General features: G+C 51.4%; 1 protein-coding gene across 28 annotated transcripts in view; it reads left to right on the top strand.

The window, feature by feature from the left end:
• POU2F2 (POU class 2 homeobox 2) overlaps nt 1-17757 on the top strand; it is a gene marked incomplete at its 3' end in the record, with an annotated part of 79383 nt that extends 61626 nt beyond the window's left edge. For 10 of the 28 annotated variants that reach the window (XM_082710878.1, XM_082710892.1, XM_082710873.1 and 7 more), the window contains 10 exons: nt 6171-6276; nt 6368-6459; nt 7883-8044; nt 8313-8454; nt 8543-8691; nt 8771-8947; nt 10207-10273; nt 11496-11697; nt 11836-11909; nt 12145-17757. In XM_082710878.1, the coding sequence (XP_082567004.1) occupies nt 6171-6276; nt 6368-6459; nt 7883-8044; nt 8313-8454; nt 8543-8691; nt 8771-8947; nt 10207-10273; nt 11496-11697; nt 11836-11909; nt 12145-12476 (1503 nt within the window). Of the gene's footprint in view, nt 1-6170; nt 6277-6367; nt 6460-7882; nt 8045-8312; nt 8455-8542; nt 8692-8770; nt 8948-10206; nt 10274-11495; nt 11702-11835; nt 11910-12144 lie in introns of those variants that run through there. The other 18 variants (XM_082710886.1, XM_082710885.1, XM_082710883.1 and 15 more) reach the window with 6 other exon arrangements.
• Between the last annotated feature and the right edge of the window lie 683 nt (nt 17758-18440).

Here is an 18440-nt window from a genome sequence, read left to right as displayed (position 1 = left end):
TACAGAACCTTTTAGAGAAAAGGAAGACAAAATTAGGTTTGGGGACCTGGAAGGGTCTCTTGTAATGGGGTGGGGGTCCTCAATTCCAGGCTTCACTCATATCAGACTAGGCCTCACATGGAAGGGATGCCACCCTGTGAGTGACCAGGAGGAGAGACTCAGAAGACAAGGCAGAATGGAGTGTTGGGACTTCAAACCCCTTAAGCTTTGTTTTAGATGAGCAGCTAGAAGGAAGAAGTGAGAAGTCAGGAGCAGCTGGGGACTCCGTCCACTTTCTGAGGCACAGAGAGGAAGCAGAAGCCTTTACCGTGGACAGAAAATAAGCAATTGGGAAACAGGGATGTCGGGCAGAAGCGAGTGTTCGGTTGGGTAGGGTGGGGTGGTACATCTTTATTTCTTTATTCGGGCTAGGTAAATGTTCAAAACTCCAGAGATATGGGAAGACTTACAGCACTGCTAGTTTCTGGTATAGTCTTCCAGGTATAGTCTATGCATACCCAGGAAATACATAGATATACTTAAAAAAGCAAAAACAAAAACAAGCGCCACAAACAGAAGCACCTCATACCCACTGTTGTGTCTCTTGAGCTCTTCACTCAACAGGACATCCTGGCGATTGTTCCATATCAGGACACGAAGAGTGTCCTTGCTCTTTTTGACGAATGTATAGTATTCCGTCAGAAAGATCCACTCTCCCTCATTTACCTGCTCCCCTGCTGTGTGGTCAGCTTACTTCCCCTCTTGCGGAACACTGCGCGCTGCTAGGAATGCCCTTCTAGGGAGGGCGTTTTGCACAAGTGTGAACGTATCTCTAAGACAAATTCCTAGAAGCGAAATGGCTGAGTCAAAGGGTATAGGCCTTTGTCATTCATTTTTCGTTTTAAAAATTTTATTTTATGGGGTGCCTGGGTGGCTCAGGGGGTTAAGCCTCTGACTTTGGCTTGGGTCACGGTCCCAGGGTCCTGGGATCAAGCCCCATGTCGGACTCTCTGCTCGGCAGGGAGCCTGCTTCCTTCTCTCTGCCTGCCTCTCTGCCTACTTGTCAACTCTGTATGTCGGATGGATAAATAAAATCTTAAAAAAAATTTTTTTTATTTTATTTAAATTCAGTCAATTAACATATAATGTATTACTGGTTTCAGAGGTAGAGGTCAGTGATTCATCAGTCTTATGTGGTACCCAGTTCTCATTACATCATGTGCCCTCCTTAATGTCTACCAGTTATTACCCCATCCTCCTCCCTCCTCCCCTCTAGCAACTCTCAGTTTCCTATGATTAAGAGTCTGTTATGCTTTGTCTCCCTCTCTGATTTCATCTTGTTTTATTTTTTCCTCTTTTCCCCTATGATCCTCTGTTTTGTTTCTTAAATTCCACATATGAGACCATATGATAATCGTCTTTCTCTGATCGACATAGCCCTAGCATAATACTCTCTGGTTCCATCCACGTCATTGCAAATGGCAAGATTTCATTTTTTTAAGAGATTTTATTTACTTATGTGACAGAGAGAGATCACAAGTAGGCAGAGAGGCAGGCAGAGAGAGGGGGGGGAAGCAGGCCCCCTGCTGAGCAGAGAATCCGATATGCGGCTCCATCCCAGGACCCTGAGATCATGACCTGAGCCAAAGGCAGGGGCTTAACCCACTGAGCCACCCAGGTGCCCCAATATTTCAGCTTTGATGACTGCACTATATCTATCTATATCTATATCTATATCTATATCTATATCTATATCTATACACCACATCTTCTTTATCCATTCATCTCTCGGTGGACATGTGGGCTCATTCCATAGTTTGGCTGTCGTGGGCATTGCTGCTATAAATATTGGGGTGCTGTGCCCCTTCAGATCACTACATTTGTATCTTTGGGGTAAATACCCAGTAGTGCAATTGCTGGGTTGTAGGGTAGCTCTATTTTCAAATTTTTTTTAAAGATTCTATTTATTTGACAGAGATCACAAGTAGGCAGAGAGGCAGGCAGCAAGAGCAGGGGAAATAGGTTCCCTGCCGAGCAGAGAGCCCAATGTAGGGCTCAATCCCAGGATCCTGAGACCATGACCTGAGCCATAGGCAGAGGCTCTAACCCACTGAGACACCTAGGTGCCCCTATTTTCAGATTTTTTGAGGAACCTCCATGCTGTTTTCTGGAGTGGCTGCACCAGCTTGCATTCCCACCAACAGTGTAGGAGGGTTCCCCTTCCTCCGCATCCTCGCCAACATTTGTTGTTTCCTGACTTGTTAATTTTAGTCATTCTCACTGGTGTGAGGTGGTATCTCATTGTGGTTTTGTTTTGTGTTTCCCTGATGCCGAGTGATACTGAGCAGCATTTCATGTGTCTGTTGTCCATTTATACATCTTCTTTGGAGAAATGTGTGTTCTTGTCTTCTGCCCTGCTTCTGACAGATGTTGCCAAATTATCTTCTCCCCAGTGATGTGCAAGAGTGTATGTTTCCCGATATGCCCCAACACAGCGTGTTCTGTACTGCTGTTATCTGCCCATCAGATAGGTAAAAATAGTATCTCTGTGCAGTTGTGGCTGTGTTTATCTTACTGTGAATGAGTCTGAATGTTTTTTCATTCAGAGCTGTTTGTATTTCCTTTGCTGGGCAGTCACCAGACCTGTGTTGGCCAGATTATTACTGGATTGTTCGTTTTTCTCTTATTGATCTGTAATGACTCTTTATATGTTAAAGAAATGAACACTTTGTTTCAACTTGCTTGTTTCCCCTCAGCTTGTTCACGTCCTAGGACATCAAATTGGTCTTTGGGATAATGATAGCATTGGGACGAATTGAGGGGCATGTGTCATCCCCCTCAACTTCCCAGAAGGAAAAAGAATGTTACTCTAAGTAACATAACTTTCAACTGTATACATAAAAGTTGCTGGGTAAAAATCATGAAGTATCCATGTGGGTCCATTCAACAAATATATGTGGAGCACTTACTGGGTACCAGATCCTATTCTAGATGCTGGGATTATAATAATGACCAGAACCATCAAGACTGCATACTTGTGGAGCTGACATACCAGTGAGGGAGATGCACTGTGAAAGGCTAAACAGAATGAGAGATACCTTGAGATAGCAATAAGTCTTAAAGAGAAGGTGAAGGGAAAATAACAAAGGGAGGGGTAGGGGTGACTGGGTGGCTCAGTTGTTGAGCATCTGCCTTCAGCTCAGGTCATGATCCCAGGGTCCTGGGATCGAGCCGCACATCGGGCTCCCTGCCCGGCGAGAAGCCTGCTTCTCCCTTTCCCACTCCCCCTGCTTTCGTTCCCTCTCTTGCTGTCCCTCTCCTCTCTGTCAAATAAATTTTTAAAATAATATTTTAAAAAACAAAAGGAGGGGTGGTAGTGGCTGCTTTAGATTAGATGGTCAAGGAGAGCATCTCTGAAGAGGTGATTTTTTTTTTTTCCCGAGAGAGAGCGTGAGTCCCTGAGGAGTGGGGATAGAGAGAGAGAGAGAGAGAATCTTTTTTAAAGGATTTATTTATTATTTATTTATTCTCTATTTTTTAAAAATGTTTTACTTATTTATTTGAGAGAAAGAGAGAGAGAGAACACAGAGAGAAAGAGGGAGAGAGAGAAGCAGACTCCCCACGGAGCAGGGAAGCCGATGTGGAGCTCGATCTCAGGACCTTGAGATTGTGACCTGAGCTGAAAGCAGATGCTTAACTGGCTGAGCCACCCATGCACTCCTATTCATTTATTTTAGAGAGAGAGAGAGTGAGAGCACAAGTGGAAGGCACAGGAGAGGGAGAGAATCTTAAGCAGGTTCCATGCCTAGCCTGACGCAGGTCTCAATCTCATGACTCTGAGATCATGACTTGAACTGAAATCAAGAGTTGGACACTTGGGGTGCCTATATGTCTCAGTTGTTGGGTGTCTGCCTTTGGCTCAGGTACTGGAATCAAGCCCCACATCTGGTTCCCTGCTCAGTGGGAAGCCTGCTTCTCCCACTCCCCGTACTTTTGTTCCCTCTCTCGCTGTGTCTCTCTGTCAAATAAATAAAAATTTTAAAAATTAAAAAAAAAAAGAGACACTTAACTGACTAAGCCACCCAGGGGCCCCTAAAGAGGTGATTTTATGTGAAGACCTGAGTGAAAAGAAGGGATTAGGCAGGAGTATAAGAACTAGAACTGGTTTGGCTGAGGGAACAGCATGTGCAAAGGCCCTGAGGTAGGAGTTGAGGTCAGGAAGACTAGCACGGGCTTTGGTATAAAGGACATTAGAGACCAGGTGAGGAGTTTTGATTGTATTATTGTGGCCACAAGAAGCCACTGGAGTGTGTGTGTGTGTGTGTGTGTGTGTGTGTGTATGTTTTACTTTTTCTTTTGGAAATGTTCAAAGCTAAAAGTGGAGAGTATGATATAAGGAACCATACATGCCTTCACCCAGTTCAACAGATTCCAACCTTTTGCCAATCCTGTTTCCTTTATATCTCTCATTTTTTGGTAGAGAGGCTAGATTGTTTTTTTTTTTCTCTCCCTCTGTCCCTGCCTCATTTTCTTAAAAAAAAAAAAAATCTTTCAGGGCACCTGGGTGGCTCATTCGTTAAGCATCTACCTTTGGCTAAGGTCCCAGGGTTCTGGGATCGAGCCCCACATCCCTGCTGAGCAGGGAACCCACTTCTCCCTCTCCAACTCCCCCTGTTTGTGTTCCTTCCCTTGCTGTCTCTCTCTGTCAAATAAATAAATAAAATATTTTGTAAAAAGATCTTTTCATTGAAGTTGTAACAAATACTGAAAAGTGCACCAATCATAAATATACAGACCAACGACCCTTGCAAATTGAGCGTACCCCTGGCAGCCAGATCAAGAAGTGAATATGGCCAGCTCCCCAGGTGCCCTGTGATGCCTTCTTGCCTCTCCCTCCCCACATGCAAATGGAATCAGAGAGGACACTCTCTACCATGTCTAGCTCCTTCTTGTATCATGTCTGGGAAGTTTATTTTGCTGTGCGTCATTATAGGTTGTAGACTGCCCCTTCTCATTGCTGTAAGTAGCCCACTGAATCAGTTTACTCACCCATTTCTTTTTTTTTTTTTTTAAAGATTTTATTTATTTATCAGAGAGGGGGGGGGGGGAGAGCGAGCACAGGCAGACAGAATGGCAGGCAGAGGCAGAGGGAGAAGCAGGCTCCCTGCCGAGCAAGGAGCCCGATGCGGGACTCGATCCCAGGACACTGGGATCATGACCTGAGCCAAAGGCAGCTGCTTAACCAACTGAGCCACCCAGGCGTCCCTACTCACCCATTTCTATGCTTGATGGGTACCTGGGCTATCTTTGGGTTTGGGCTATTACAAATGGTTCTGCCGTGAACATTCGGGTACGTGTCTCTTGGTGAACACAAAAACGCACTGACAGTGGCTTACCCCCAGGCGTGGAACTGCTGGGTGGTGAAGCAGGCATACATTCAGCTTTAGTAAGTAGTGCTTCTACTTGTTTTCTAGAGCTGCTGTAACAAGCAGCCACCAATGGCTGTCTCGAACAACAGAAATGTCTTCTTTCACAGTTCTGGAGGCTCTCCGTCCAAAGCCAGGGTGTTGGCAGGGTTAGGTATCTTCTCTCTGCTTTCTCTTCACAGCGCCTCCCCTCTGTACATTTCTGCCTCTGTGTCCAAACTCCCCCTTACTAAATGGGCACCCATCATATTGGATTGGGACCCCGTCTCCAAATAAGGTCACCCTCTGGGGTTCGGGTGGGGGCGGTGAGGATTCCTACATATTTTTTGAGGGCTGGACACAGTTCAAACCATAACAATGCCAAAGAGTTTTCCAAAGTGGTTGAACCAATTTACTGTGCTGGAGTATTTTAAAGCTAATTCCAGACTTGGTATCATTTGCCTTGAGTGTTTTAAGAGAAAGGAAGACTTGGTCTGATTTACATTTTTAAACGACGGGAATGTAAGACAAGGCAAATATTTCTTTAAGAAAGAGCAGGTAAATCAAGAGTGAGCCCTCCTGGGATGGCCCAGATAGGATGCTCTGGTAGCCTGGGTTGGGAGAAATCTCCTGCGGGTGCTTCACTCCGGGACATATGGGACACCATTCAGAGCCAGTGCTCTGTCCCTCCCTGCCCACCCTGTGGAGTCCCTCAGGGCTCAAGCAATGCAGAGGGAGCTGGGCCAGGACTCAGGCTGTCTTTCTATCTGTCCCCATTCCTGCCAGGACATACAGCAGCTCCTCCAGCTTCAGCAGCTGGTGCTTGTCCCCGGCCACCACCTCCAGCCACCTGCTCAGTTCCTGCTGCCACAGGCCCAGCAAAGTCAGCCAGGTAAGGTCCCACCCCAAAGGCCTCCCCTCCCCAGGATGCTTCCACAGAACTCTCCCCCCTCTCACCCCGTGCAATCCCCTTGTCTCCCCAGGCCTGCTACCGACGCCAAATCTCTTCCAGCTACCTCAGCAAACCCAGGGAGCTCTTCTGACCTCCCAGCCCCGGGCCGGGCTGCCCACACAGGTGAGAATGTGTGCCAGGCTGGGTGAATGGGGGTGGGAGGGTGAGGGTCTCCTCTCCCTTTGACCCTTCTCATGACCACAGAAGCCAGGTCAGGAGTCAGAAGACCTGGGGACCAGCCTTGCTCTGCCACTGATTTGCTGTGGGACCTTAGACAGGCCGTGCTCCGTGTCTGGGTCAGCTTCTTCCTCTGTAGAAGGAGGGGAATCAGCCATGCCAGCAGCTCTTAACCCTTTCAGACACATGGACTCCTTTGAGAATCTGATGAAAGATTTTGATCTGACCCCCGCTGTCCCAAAATGCACACGTGCATAAGCACAAAACAACAACAACAAAAACTAGATTTTGGCATGGCCTTTCTTTCAGTGTGCTGACTGGGTTCTAGGCTTTAATAATCTTTCATGATTCTTTATGGATTTTAGTGTTACCTCCTAGCCACTTTTTTTTTAAACAGCCCTTTCAAAAAATATGAACTATTTCAGAAACCCCCAAAAGTTTAGAGACTAATACAGGGCTGGGCTGAATTCTGAAACCCAAAATGCTTGGAAAACCAAGTTGTTTTTGTAATGTGAGACCAGAAGTCATCTGGCTGCAAAACCCACCTTGACCTATGGCAGGGAGTCTGATTTCCTTTTCTCCCTCCTGTGTGATAGTTGTGCTTTGCTAAGAGCTGTTAATGTGTTCGGTGATGGGGCGATGCCTTGACCCTGATGGGGAGGGGGGTCACATTTTTTATATGTGCCTGTGTAGGCTTTCTAAGATCTGTAAAATTTCTGGGTTACAAAACACATCTGGCTCCAGCGTTTGGATAATGGATGGAGGACTTGTGTGACCAACGTGGTTGCACTTAACGCCTGTTTCAGATATTTTTAGGGAAATGAAGCAATCCAGAGAGAGTTGTTGCTTCTTTGTAAATCCCCCAGTCACCCTCCCCATCTACTTTTTAAAACATTTTCACTTTATTTGCAATCTTAAAGGGGGTTCCCCCATCCCTCAACCCCATGGGGTCGGCAGAGCAGCCATGATTGTTTCCATTCTACAGAGGCCCAGGGAGATTAAGAAATTCGGTAACAGAGCCAGTTGTTGATTCCCTGCCTGAGAGAAGGATAAAACCATGGGCCCCAGCTCCAGGGAAAAAGCAGTTGGTTGAAAGGAGCTGGCTACTCCTTTTGGGAGTTTGCATGCTGGGAGGGAATGTGCTGAGAGAGCGTTGGGGCAGCGAGAGGTCCCTACAGAGCCGCAGAGTGTCTCCTCGGCGGGGACTCACAGTGAGAGGCACCAGCCTCCTGGGGACCAGTAGAAGAGAGCCTGCAGGAAGAGGCGGGAGGGCAGGGAGGGAAGGAGGGAGGGGGAACTGTGCAGCCATCGCTGAGCCCCATCCTGGTCCTCGGTCCTGCACCCCACCCACCCCTGCCCATCCTACCAGGCCGTGACCCGCCCCACGCTGCCCGACCCGCACCTCTCACACCCGCAGCCCCCCAAATGCTTGGAGCCACCATCCCACCCCGAGGAGCCCAGTGACCTGGAGGAGCTGGAGCAGTTCGCCCGCACCTTCAAGCAACGCCGCATCAAACTGGGCTTCACACAGGTCTGGGGCCACCCGGCAGCGGGGCGGGGGGCGGGGTTGTGGGGGGAGGTGCGGTGGGCGTGAGGCTGAAGCGGCCTGGCCAGGTGGTGGGCGGGAGGCGGGCTTGCTCTCCTTGACACTTGGGCAGTAGGTGTGGTAGGTAGTAGGGCGGGGCGATGCCGCAGCAGGCTGGTGGGCGGGGCAGGGGTGTGGCCAGCTTGTGCGGCGGTGAGCCCTAACCCGCAGGCCAGGCCCTGACCACTGCCCGTTTCCCATCTCACTCGGCCAGGGTGACGTGGGCCTGGCCATGGGCAAGCTCTACGGCAACGACTTTAGCCAGACCACCATCTCCCGTTTCGAGGCCCTCAACCTGAGCTTCAAGAACATGTGCAAACTCAAGCCCCTTCTGGAAAAGTGGCTCAACGACGCAGGTGGGACTGGGTTGGGGCTCCCAGGGCACACGGCGGGTGCTGGGCTCAGGAGGCGCCCTCTCATGCCCCCGTTTCCGCCCGGGCACAGAGACTATGTCTGTGGACTCAAGCCTGCCCAGCCCCAACCAGCTGAGCAGCCCCAGCCTGGGCTTTGACGGGCTACCCGGCCGGAGACGCAAGAAGAGGACCAGCATCGAGACAAACGTCCGCTTCGCCTTAGAGAAGAGTTTTCTAGCGGTGAGGCCTTCTGTGCGGCCCTGAGGGTTGGGGTGGGGGGTCGGGGTGGACCTGGGGTTCACCAGCCCTCTGCCTGCAGAACCAGAAGCCTACCTCAGAGGAGATCCTGCTGATCGCAGAGCAGCTGCACATGGAGAAGGAAGTGATCCGCGTCTGGTTCTGCAACCGGCGCCAGAAGGAAAAACGTATCAACCCCTGCAGTGCAGCCCCCATGTTGCCCAGCCCGGGGAAACCGGCCAGCTACAGCCCCCATCTGGTACAAGGAGCCCCCGGGGGGTGGGGGGCATAGAGCTCTGGCAACACCCCGCCCCTGGGCAGGCGCATCTGTGAAGCACAGTCTACCTGCTTGTTCTCAGTGCCTGGCACAGGGGCAGGGAGACTGACTTTTAGGGACAGGCTGTCACATGGGTAGAGCACAGTCACCCAGGGACAGTTTCCAGGAAACTGTGGTCTTATGTGGGGCATACAAGCACCCATAGACACACACCATCAGAGCCAAAAAACAGGGCCCAGTTCTCACAGGGCATGGCCACAGGGGGAGGGATCCCAGGTAAGGGATGGAGGTACCCCTCCCTCCACACACACAGACACAGGCAGGGACACAGCCACACACACACACACAGGCAGGGACAGCATTTTGTCCCTGGATGTACATTCAGGCTCACCGCTGCACACAGACCCACTCAGGATCAGACACACTGGGACACCTTTTTATTGCATCTTATGTGGAAAGGGGCTGTGACGTGACAGAGAGGAGCCCCCTGCCCCCCTGGTATGGAGGAAGAAGAGACCACCTGAGCTGAGTTCTAAAGGATGAGGGGGAGGTTGCCAGCCATTTGAAGACTGCTGTGCACAGAGGCCTAGAAGCCAGAGTGTGCTGACCACAACTGGAGGAACTCCAGCGCAATTTAATGTGGTTGGAGCAGGAATGTATATGAATGAGTGCGAGGGTAGGGGCTGGGCAGGGGCCAGACTCTCAAGTAACATGCTGAGGAGCTTGAATGTGAACACGGGCAGTGAGGAGCTAATGTGGACTTTTGAGCTGGGAAAGGACAGGGTCACATTAAGAATGAGGCTATTGGAGATGATAGAAGGACAAGACTGGAGGCAGGGAGGCGAAGGAGGCTGGTGGGTGGTCCCAGAAAATCAAGCAGTAGGACACCCCAACACTCTGATGCAGAGACACCCCTTATGATCATAACAGTCGCCCCCCCCCACACACACACGCTTTAGACTTGCAGCTGGATGGTGTCAGAGGAAACACTGATGGTGTCAGTGGGGGAACACTCTTAACTGGAAATGCTTTCTTCCCACCTGCGGCTCAGGATCATGTTGGGTAAATGTTAAGTTAGATAAGATGGAAAGAACCTAGCATAATATAAGCATAGCATTGTGCCCAGAGCCCCTTCTCCCCTCAGCCTGAGGTCAGATGAATGGGGGTTTTCCCCACAGGGAGCACCATGGGGGCTGCTGGGAAACAGTGGCCTCACCATGCCTTCTTTCGTCTCTCCCCAGGTCACACCCCAGGGGGGCGCCGGGACCTTGCCATTGTCCCAAGCTTCCAGCAGTCTGAGCACAACAGGTCAGGGCAGGCAAGAGCCCCCCGGTGAGGGGGCATTGGGAGGACCCAGTGCAGGCCTGGGGTTCTCTAGTGGCTTTGGGTGTCTGTGGGCCTCAAGGTTGAGCCTGGGGATGAGGAAGGCAGGGGGCACGGACGGGAGAGGGCAGCCTCACCCCTCCTTGCCAGAGCAGCTCGGCTCTCCTCTGCTCTGTGATTTCCTATGAGAAAAGCACGGGCATTGCTAAAAGTTGATGTCCTCAGGTCTGTTCCTGCCTTTTATAAACTGTGTGAGCTCCAGAAGTGACTTTACCTCTCTGAGCCTTGGGTTTTATAAAACTATTGTGAATGTATACTACATACAGGAGCTTTATACATGAATATGTACATACAAGAGTGTGTGTCTGCATACAGACCCACATACACACACATATATACTCTTTTGTACCCAAAGCCCTCCTTGCTCCCTTCCTGGGACAGGGCTTGTGTATATGAGAATAATATATGTAAGGATTTATAAGAATATATATATAAGAATAATAAAACTGGAGCCTGGCTGGCTCAGTCCGTGGAGTATGCGGCTCCGGATCTTAGCGTTGTGAGTTCGAGCACTACACTGAGCGTGGAGATTACTTAAATAAATAAGCTAAACAAAGAAAAAAAAAATCATCCTCACACCCATTTTATGAAGTCGGTCCTGTTATTTATTTATTTATTTATTTTTTTTTTGGTTTTTTTTTTTTTTTTTTTTTTGGTCCTGTTATTAACCCCATTTTCCAAGTTAGGGAACTGAAGGCCAGAGAGGTGAAGGCATTCTCCCAAGGGTACAGATGGGACGGAAAGCTTGGAAATTGCTGCCCTTGGCTGTCTGGCGATGTGGCCCCAGCCGGCTCCGAGCCCGGTCCACCGTGGGGCGCACAGCTGCAACCGCGGGCCCGGCCCCTAGAGGGAGCCCCAGGGCGTAGTCCTCTGGGTCCCCGACGCCGAGGCTCTGGGAAGGGTTCGCGCTGGCTGAGCGCTCCCGGGCACCGGGCTCGGCTCGGTGGGTGGCGGCTCACACTGCGATTATTGCGATCGCTGTCACCGCGGCTGTGGGAAGAGCGGGCGGGAGGCCTAAATCTGTTCCTCCGGGGGAGAGGCTGCAGGGCGCGCGCCGGGCGGGAAGGCGAGCGGGGGTGGACCCCGAGCTCCCCGGTGGAGGACGAGTGGAAGCTGAAGCCTCCGTCTCTCTGTCTCTCTCTGGCAGTTACTACCTTATCCTCAGCTGTGGGGACGCTTCACCCCAGCCGGACAGCCGGAGGGGGTGGGGGCGGGGGCGGGGCCGCGCCCCCCCTCAATTCCATCCCCTCTGTCACTCCCCCACCCCCGGCCACCACCAACAGCACAAATCCCAGCCCTCAAGGCAGCCACTCGGCTATCGGCTTGTCGGGCCTGAACCCCAGCACGGGGTAAGTGGACAGCTGCGGTTTGGGAGGCTGTGGGGAGAGAAGCTGGCTGGCTGCTGCTTCCCGGGGTGGGAGCTGCGCCCCAGTTCTGCCGCCGGCGGGTCCCTGCCCCTGCTAACGCCTCTGCTTTGCCTCTTGCAGAAGCACAATGGTGGGGTTGAGCTCCGGGCTGAGTCCAGCCCTCATGAGCAACAACCCTTTGGCCACTATCCAAGGTGCGTTCTGCCTCATGTCACTCCCATCACCACCAGCCTGGCCCCTTGGGGCCTCGAGCCTCCCCCCATTGCTGCTCCAGCCATGCCATCCTGTCCCTGCTCACTGCATCGCTCGCCTCTTCATACCCATCTCACCTTTGCTGACGGGGGTCAGTGGGGCAGATGGGAAGACAGGGGGCACCGTGGGAAGGATGTTGGAAGGCGCCCCAGCCCAGCCTCTCTCTCTCCCCACCAGCCCTGGCCTCTGGTGGAACCCTGCCCCTTACCAGCCTTGACGGCAGCGGGAACCTGGTGCTGGGGGCGGCTGGCGCGGCCCCGGGGAGCCCCGGCCTGGTGACCTCGCCGCTCTTCTTGAACCACGCTGGGCTGCCCCTGCTCAGCGCCTCGCCTGGCGTGGGCCTGGTCTCGGCAGCCGCTGCGGCCGTGGCAGCCTCCATCTCCAGCAAGTCTCCGGGCCTCTCCTCATCCTCCTCCTCATCCTCATCCTCGTCCTCCACTTGCAGTGAGGCGGCAGCACAGACCCCTGGAGGCCCTGGGGGGCCCGAGGCAGGGTCCAAGCCCGAGTGAGGACCCACCTTGCCTCCCCTCCTACTCCTCTGATCCCCACCTCATTCCCCCCGCCTGGGAAGAGGGCAAGGAGGTCAGCGGTGGTGGTGCAGAGGGTCCTTGGAGCTGGAGTGACAAGGGAGGAAAGACCAAAAGAAAACAAAAAACAAAAAACAAAAAAAAACCCAACTAACCAAAAAAACAAAACAAAAGGAAGAAAGAAGGAAAGAAAGAAAATGAAAGAAACCAACCAACAAAAAGAAACCAAAAATAATCTCAACAGAAACCAGCTGCCCCAAAGGAACCAGAGGTGAAAAACAAACCAAAACCAAAAACAAAAAAATGCCCCACAAAACCAAACCAAAAACCAGTTGCGAGCCAGACCTCAGTGTGCTCACCCTCACCGCTACGACACCAAATAAGAACCCCAGCCAGGGGCAGAGAAGCCTCGGCAGGGTGGACCTCTCGCCGACTCCTGGCTGGGGGGCCAACCCCCAATCTTGCCTCCCTTGGTGGGGGCCAGAGAAGGCAAAAGAGAATGTGCCAGCCTCCAGCCCCAGCCCCCAGCCCTGGGCCAGCAAAGACAGGGCACAGCCTGGGGCTGACGGGTTGGGCTCAGAACCACCCGCCAAATGTTCTTTTCCAGAAGGTGAAAGAGAAGGGGCCTAAACAACCTTACACCAAATATTCAGTAGCTTCATCCAAAGGATGTACAGAATTTTTAGCGTTGCGCTCAACAGAATGTGTCCCTACCATGTGTCCCCCTCTCCCTTGGTCCCCAGCTCTCCCCACCTGGGCAGGGGGTCTCGCTTTAACCTCCTCCCTCCCCCAGCCAGGGGAGAGCGCAGGGGCAGGCCTGGGATGATTTTTCACCCCTAATACCTCCCCCTTTTCCCTTTGAAGGGTGGGCTAGGCTGTTTTGCGAAGTTCTAGCTCTCACATGTGCCCCCTCAACCCCATCACTGTCCTCTGCTCTGGAATCCACCCACCGCCCCGGCCCAAGGGAAGGTGGACGTTTCGGGCAAGAGGGATGAGGTGAGGGCATTTGAGTTGTCTCTTTTCCCATCCTTGTCTGTCAGTTTCCCTGAAAAAAAAAAAAAATTCATATTCCAGTGCCTATCCGTGGGATCCTTCACGTTCTTTGACATTGACCAGAAACCAAAAAGAGAACTCACCTCACTCTTCCCACCCTGTGCCCCTCTGATACTGGCAGATGCCTCTTCCTCCCCCCACACACATGTATACACGCACGCACCCCAGTGGTGGGGTTCCTCAAGGTGGCATCCCCATCAGGGTCCATGTGGCGGGGACAGTGCCATGACCTGTGGTCCCCATCCAAGAGGGCGCTGTGGTGGCCACCACTCCCACGAGACCTCCCTCAAGTCTTGGCTGGACCCCATGTTTACCCAGCCCTGGACCCGTCTCAACGGACAGAGGAGAGACGCCGCTGGGAGCCACTTTGCCCTCCTGCTATGTGGAGGCCAACAAAGTTTTGAACCAAAAACAAAACACACACACAAAAAAACAAAAAAACCAAACAAACAATAAATTAAAACTAGAAAAAAAAAGAATTTATAGATATATATATATTTAAGGGAAAGAAGACGAGGACTTTTCAAGAATAAGAAGGAGCCGCGAGGTGGAGCCAAGCCCCTGCACCAGTGGTCCAGGCCCTTGGTCCCCAAGGCGGATGGAAGGACAGACGCTTCTTTCTCTTCACAAATACCTCATGGACCGTCGTCTTCGGGAAAGCCGGAGGGGGAGGCTGGGGCTGGGCCTGTCCCTCAGCCAGGGCAGATGGAAGCGGGCGGGCAGGGCTGGGAGGGGGGTTCAGGGACAGGGGTCAAGAGCCCCAAGCTCCCTGCCCCCCAATCCATTGAAAAAGCTTTAAAAAAAAAAAAAAAAGAAACAAGGAATAAGCAAGCAAAAAGAATGGACAAAGGAAAACGAACAAACTTTCGGGTGGTTTGATTCCTCCTCTGATTTCTTTTTCTGTTCTCTTCAGTCCGTTCTCTCTCTGCTTCTCTTTCTCCATCATCCTTCACTCTTCTCTCGCCCCTCTCAGTCTCCTCTTTCTGTGTCTCTCCTCAAACCAAAGTGTTGCTGTGAAGGACGCGAGCCATTGAAATCAGAGGCCTGGACCCCGCTGGGCAGAGCAGCGGGGAGCCCAGAGCCCCAAGCCCCCAGCAGTGCCACTGGACACTCCAAGGAGAGGCGGCCGCTGCCCTGGGTCCCCCAAGTCCTCAGCGTCCTTTCTTTCTTGTCTCCTTTCTCCCACCCGGGAAATGAAACTGTTGGGCTGGGCCACGGAGACAGCAGAGACTCGGCTGTTTTGGGGGTCTCGGGGTGCCTTGTCTGGGCAGCAGTGGAACGGCTGCCCCTCCCGCCCTGGCACTGATGGGGCCTGGCATGCCGTTGAACCATCCTTGCCGGAATGTAAGCATCTCCGCTGAACCGACTCCCTGCCCTTACCCTACCTCTGAGTTTGTCCATGTTTATTTCCTGAAGAGAAGGGACTGGCGAGAGGGCCTGGGCCCCAGCCCAAGGGTGGAGAGGGGGCCAAGGGCTCCTGAACAGATAGGAAGGACATTTGAGCAGAGCAAAATGAAAGGAATTACGACCAAATACCCCTCCGAGAAGACAGGCAGCATGGAAGGCATGGTGGAGATGACTCAAAAACTATGATTCTAGACCAAAAAAAAAACAAAAAACAGAACAAAAAAACCACAAAAAACCCAAAAAACAAACAAACAAAAAAAACCACCAAAAAAAACCCACAAAAAAACAAGAAAAAGAAAAAAAAACAAAAAAAAAAAAACCAAAAAAAAAAAAGGAAAAAAGAAGAAAAAAAGGAAAGAAAATCCAGGACTCACCACCACCCACTTTATCCTGCTTCCTCCCCATCAAGTCTGGCCACACGGGACCTCTCCCACACCCCGTACCCCCCAGTGTGGGGGGTACGGGGCAGAGAGGAGAGGAGGAAGCAGGGGCAGGGATGGGGCCAATGCCCTGACATTGGTGGAGGGACCCCCGTGCAGCAGGGGGCGGGGGGTACCCTCCCCATCCAACCCCCATAACTGGGAAAAGAAAAACAGGAAAAAAAAAGAAAATTCCTGGGAGGGGAAAAATAACCAAATCCCAAGCTTTAACTACAGCTGTGAAACCAAATATTGGGAAGGGGGTGGGAGGGAGGGAGGGGCAAGTGTGCCCCAGGTCTCCCCCCTGGGCCCCCCTCCCCCGAGGACTCGAGATAAGGCACCAAATACCTCATAGAACTTTAATGTTAAAAAAAGGAAACCAAATATCGTTGGCTGGGGGCCAGCCAGGGCAAGGGGCTGGGGGGCTGGGGGGGAGCCAGGGTTGGGAAGGTGATGGGGGAATTCATGCCCCCCACCCCGCTCTGCCCCTTCCACTCCAGTACCCCCTGTCTCGACTCCGGGAAACAAAACTATCTCATCGTTTTTATTTTGTGGTCTGTACAGAGCCTGTGTCCGTGTGTCTGTGTGTGAGCGAGAGAGTTGGGGGGCTGGGGGACTTTATGTGGGAGATGGGGAGGGAGACCCCAAGCTAGGCTCTGGGCTAGGTGAGATGTCTGAAGTGGGGGGCCAGCGGTCTGGGCTGGAAAGAGAGGAAGATGAGTGGATTGGAGGAAGGGGGAACCTTCTGAAATTCTCTTCTCCCCAACCCTGACCTCCTATTTGAGGGAGGGACAGAGAATGGGTCTACCCTAATGGTGGGCCTTTTGTGCCAAAAAAAAAAAAAAAAAAATGCCAGTAACTGAAACATCTCTCTGTTCTCTTCTGGGAGGGTGGGGGCTGGAATTGGGAGGGAGGGGGTGGGGGTATAAGTAGAGTTGGGTGGAGATGGGGCACCCAAGCCCTATAAGAGATGGGGCTATGATCAGGAGGGGAGGGAAGGATATGAGTCTTGTTCTGTTCCCCCAACCCCCCTCCCCACCCCCAGCACATCTCTGCCCTGGGGAAGCCCAAGAGAGGGTCTCCAAGCCCCGAACCCTGGGCAGACAGGCTAAGGGATTAGCCTCTTAGGTGATGACCTGACTAATTTCCTTGCCCACCCAAATCCCAGGGTGCCTCTCTCTCCCTTTAGCCCAGGGTAGGGGGAACTGAGTGAGAGAGAGAGTGAGACCGACTGAGCAAGACTGAGACACGCGGGCCCCCACTGGCCTCCAAGTGGGAAAGGCAAGTGAGAGAGATAAAGGCCTCCAAGAGAAAAAAAAAAAAAACAAACCAAAGATTTAACCATTAAAAAAAAAACCCACAGACAACTCCGCTACCTTTTTATACGTTGGAAAAAAAAGTGAAAAAAATTAAAAAAGAAAAATTAAAAAAAATACACAAAAACTCCAAGCCGCAGTTCCTTCATGCGGTTTGAACTTTGACCTCAGCAGTCTCCAAAGCAAGATGACGATGACAAAGGCGAAAAAGAAGAAAAAAAATAATGTATATTTTTAAGTATTTGTCCTTGAAATGTTAGCTCCTTGTTAAACAAACACAAAAAGGAGAGAAAAATCTAGAGAGAAGTGTTGCTGGGATGGAGACAACTATTTACTATGTCTGTGACCCCTCCCTTCTGCCTCCCTTTCCTCTCCTCTATCCCTGCTGCCCCTCCCCCAGCCTGTCCTCCAAGTCCAGGGGCTCAGTATTTATTTATTTACATATCTGCAGGGTGACTGGGGCTTCTCTGCACTTGTAGAGAGGGCCTTTGGATCCTGGTGGGGTGGGAAAGGGGCAAGGAATCTGGGGGAAAAGCAGGGGCCTGATCTTGGATCAACTCCTCTCTGCTAGCTCCTTTCTGGCTTCCTGTTCTTCCTGCTGCCACTGTCACCTCCCAAATCCAAGCCTGTGCTAGGGCAAGATGAGCACCCACCTTGTAAAGATCTTAGTGGCTCAGCCCTTTCTGGGATGGGTGTCTCCCACCCATTCATTTAGATGATCAGGTTGGAATGGGGAGGGAGGAGGTGGCAAGTAGAGGGCAAGGGAGACCATGAAATGGTGTCTGGAAATTGAGTAGGCCTGGAGGAGACCTGCCTTTCATCTGTTCTCAGAAGTTAGCCCCACTTTCAGTTCTGTCTGACCCCTGTGTTGGTAGCCCCTCCCTGCCCATCCTGTACCCCTCCCTGTCTCTTCTCGTGGTAGCGGGTTAGCGTTTCAGTGTTCTTAACTCCAATCTGCTTGTTCATTGTACAATGTGCTTCTTTTAAGGCCCCATTTTTGTAACTTGAGTGTGTCATTCATCTGAACAACATCAAAAAATAAAAAAGTAAAAACTGTACAGAGAGAAATGCTGCCTGCTCTCCTGTGTTCTCCTCTCTGTTCTGGCAAGGGTGGTGGGTACGTGTGTGCTGTGGAGGGGGTTGGCTTTGCTTCTGTTCAAACAGTATATGTTCAGAAATGAGGCCTGAGCCATATTTTCACCCATCAGAACCAAGTCTCAGAATTTAGGATGAATTCAAAGTTCTGAATCACATCTCAGTTCTGCCATTTTATAGCTGTGTGACTTTTGATAGCTGACCTTCAATGTCCTCATCCGTAACATATGGGCGATACCAAACCTACCGGGTTGAAGAGTTAAAGGAGATGACGAGGTAAGTGCTTAGAACAGATCTCTAGCAACACTGCCTTCAGTAAATGAGAACTATGGGAAAGCCGGGAAGCCAGTGAATCCTTCCCCACTTCCATGCCCAGAGGACTAACAAGACTCTTGAAAAACAGTTGACTTTGAAGTTGTCTGGTGGTACAAGGTACACTCTTTCTCAGAGTGACATGAACACTCATTCAAATTTTTGTGCCCAGCTTGACTAGGTCATTTGGCAAGAACAGTCGCTTTACAGGCCAGGCTATGGGCTGATCCCCATGACCTCACTACTGAAAATCAGAAATGCTGTCAACAACTAGGTTTTCTCACTGGCATCATGTCTCTTTGTCACTGTTCCACCCCTCTGATGTATGCTTGGCACACAGATGC

Source organism: Mustela nivalis (assembly GCF_964662115.1).
Source record: "Mustela nivalis genome assembly, chromosome: 18".
NCBI classification, from domain to species: domain Eukaryota; kingdom Metazoa; phylum Chordata; class Mammalia; order Carnivora; family Mustelidae; genus Mustela; species Mustela nivalis.
Note: the sequence above shows the minus strand (reverse complement) of the source record. Positions and strands in the feature narration are given on the sequence as shown.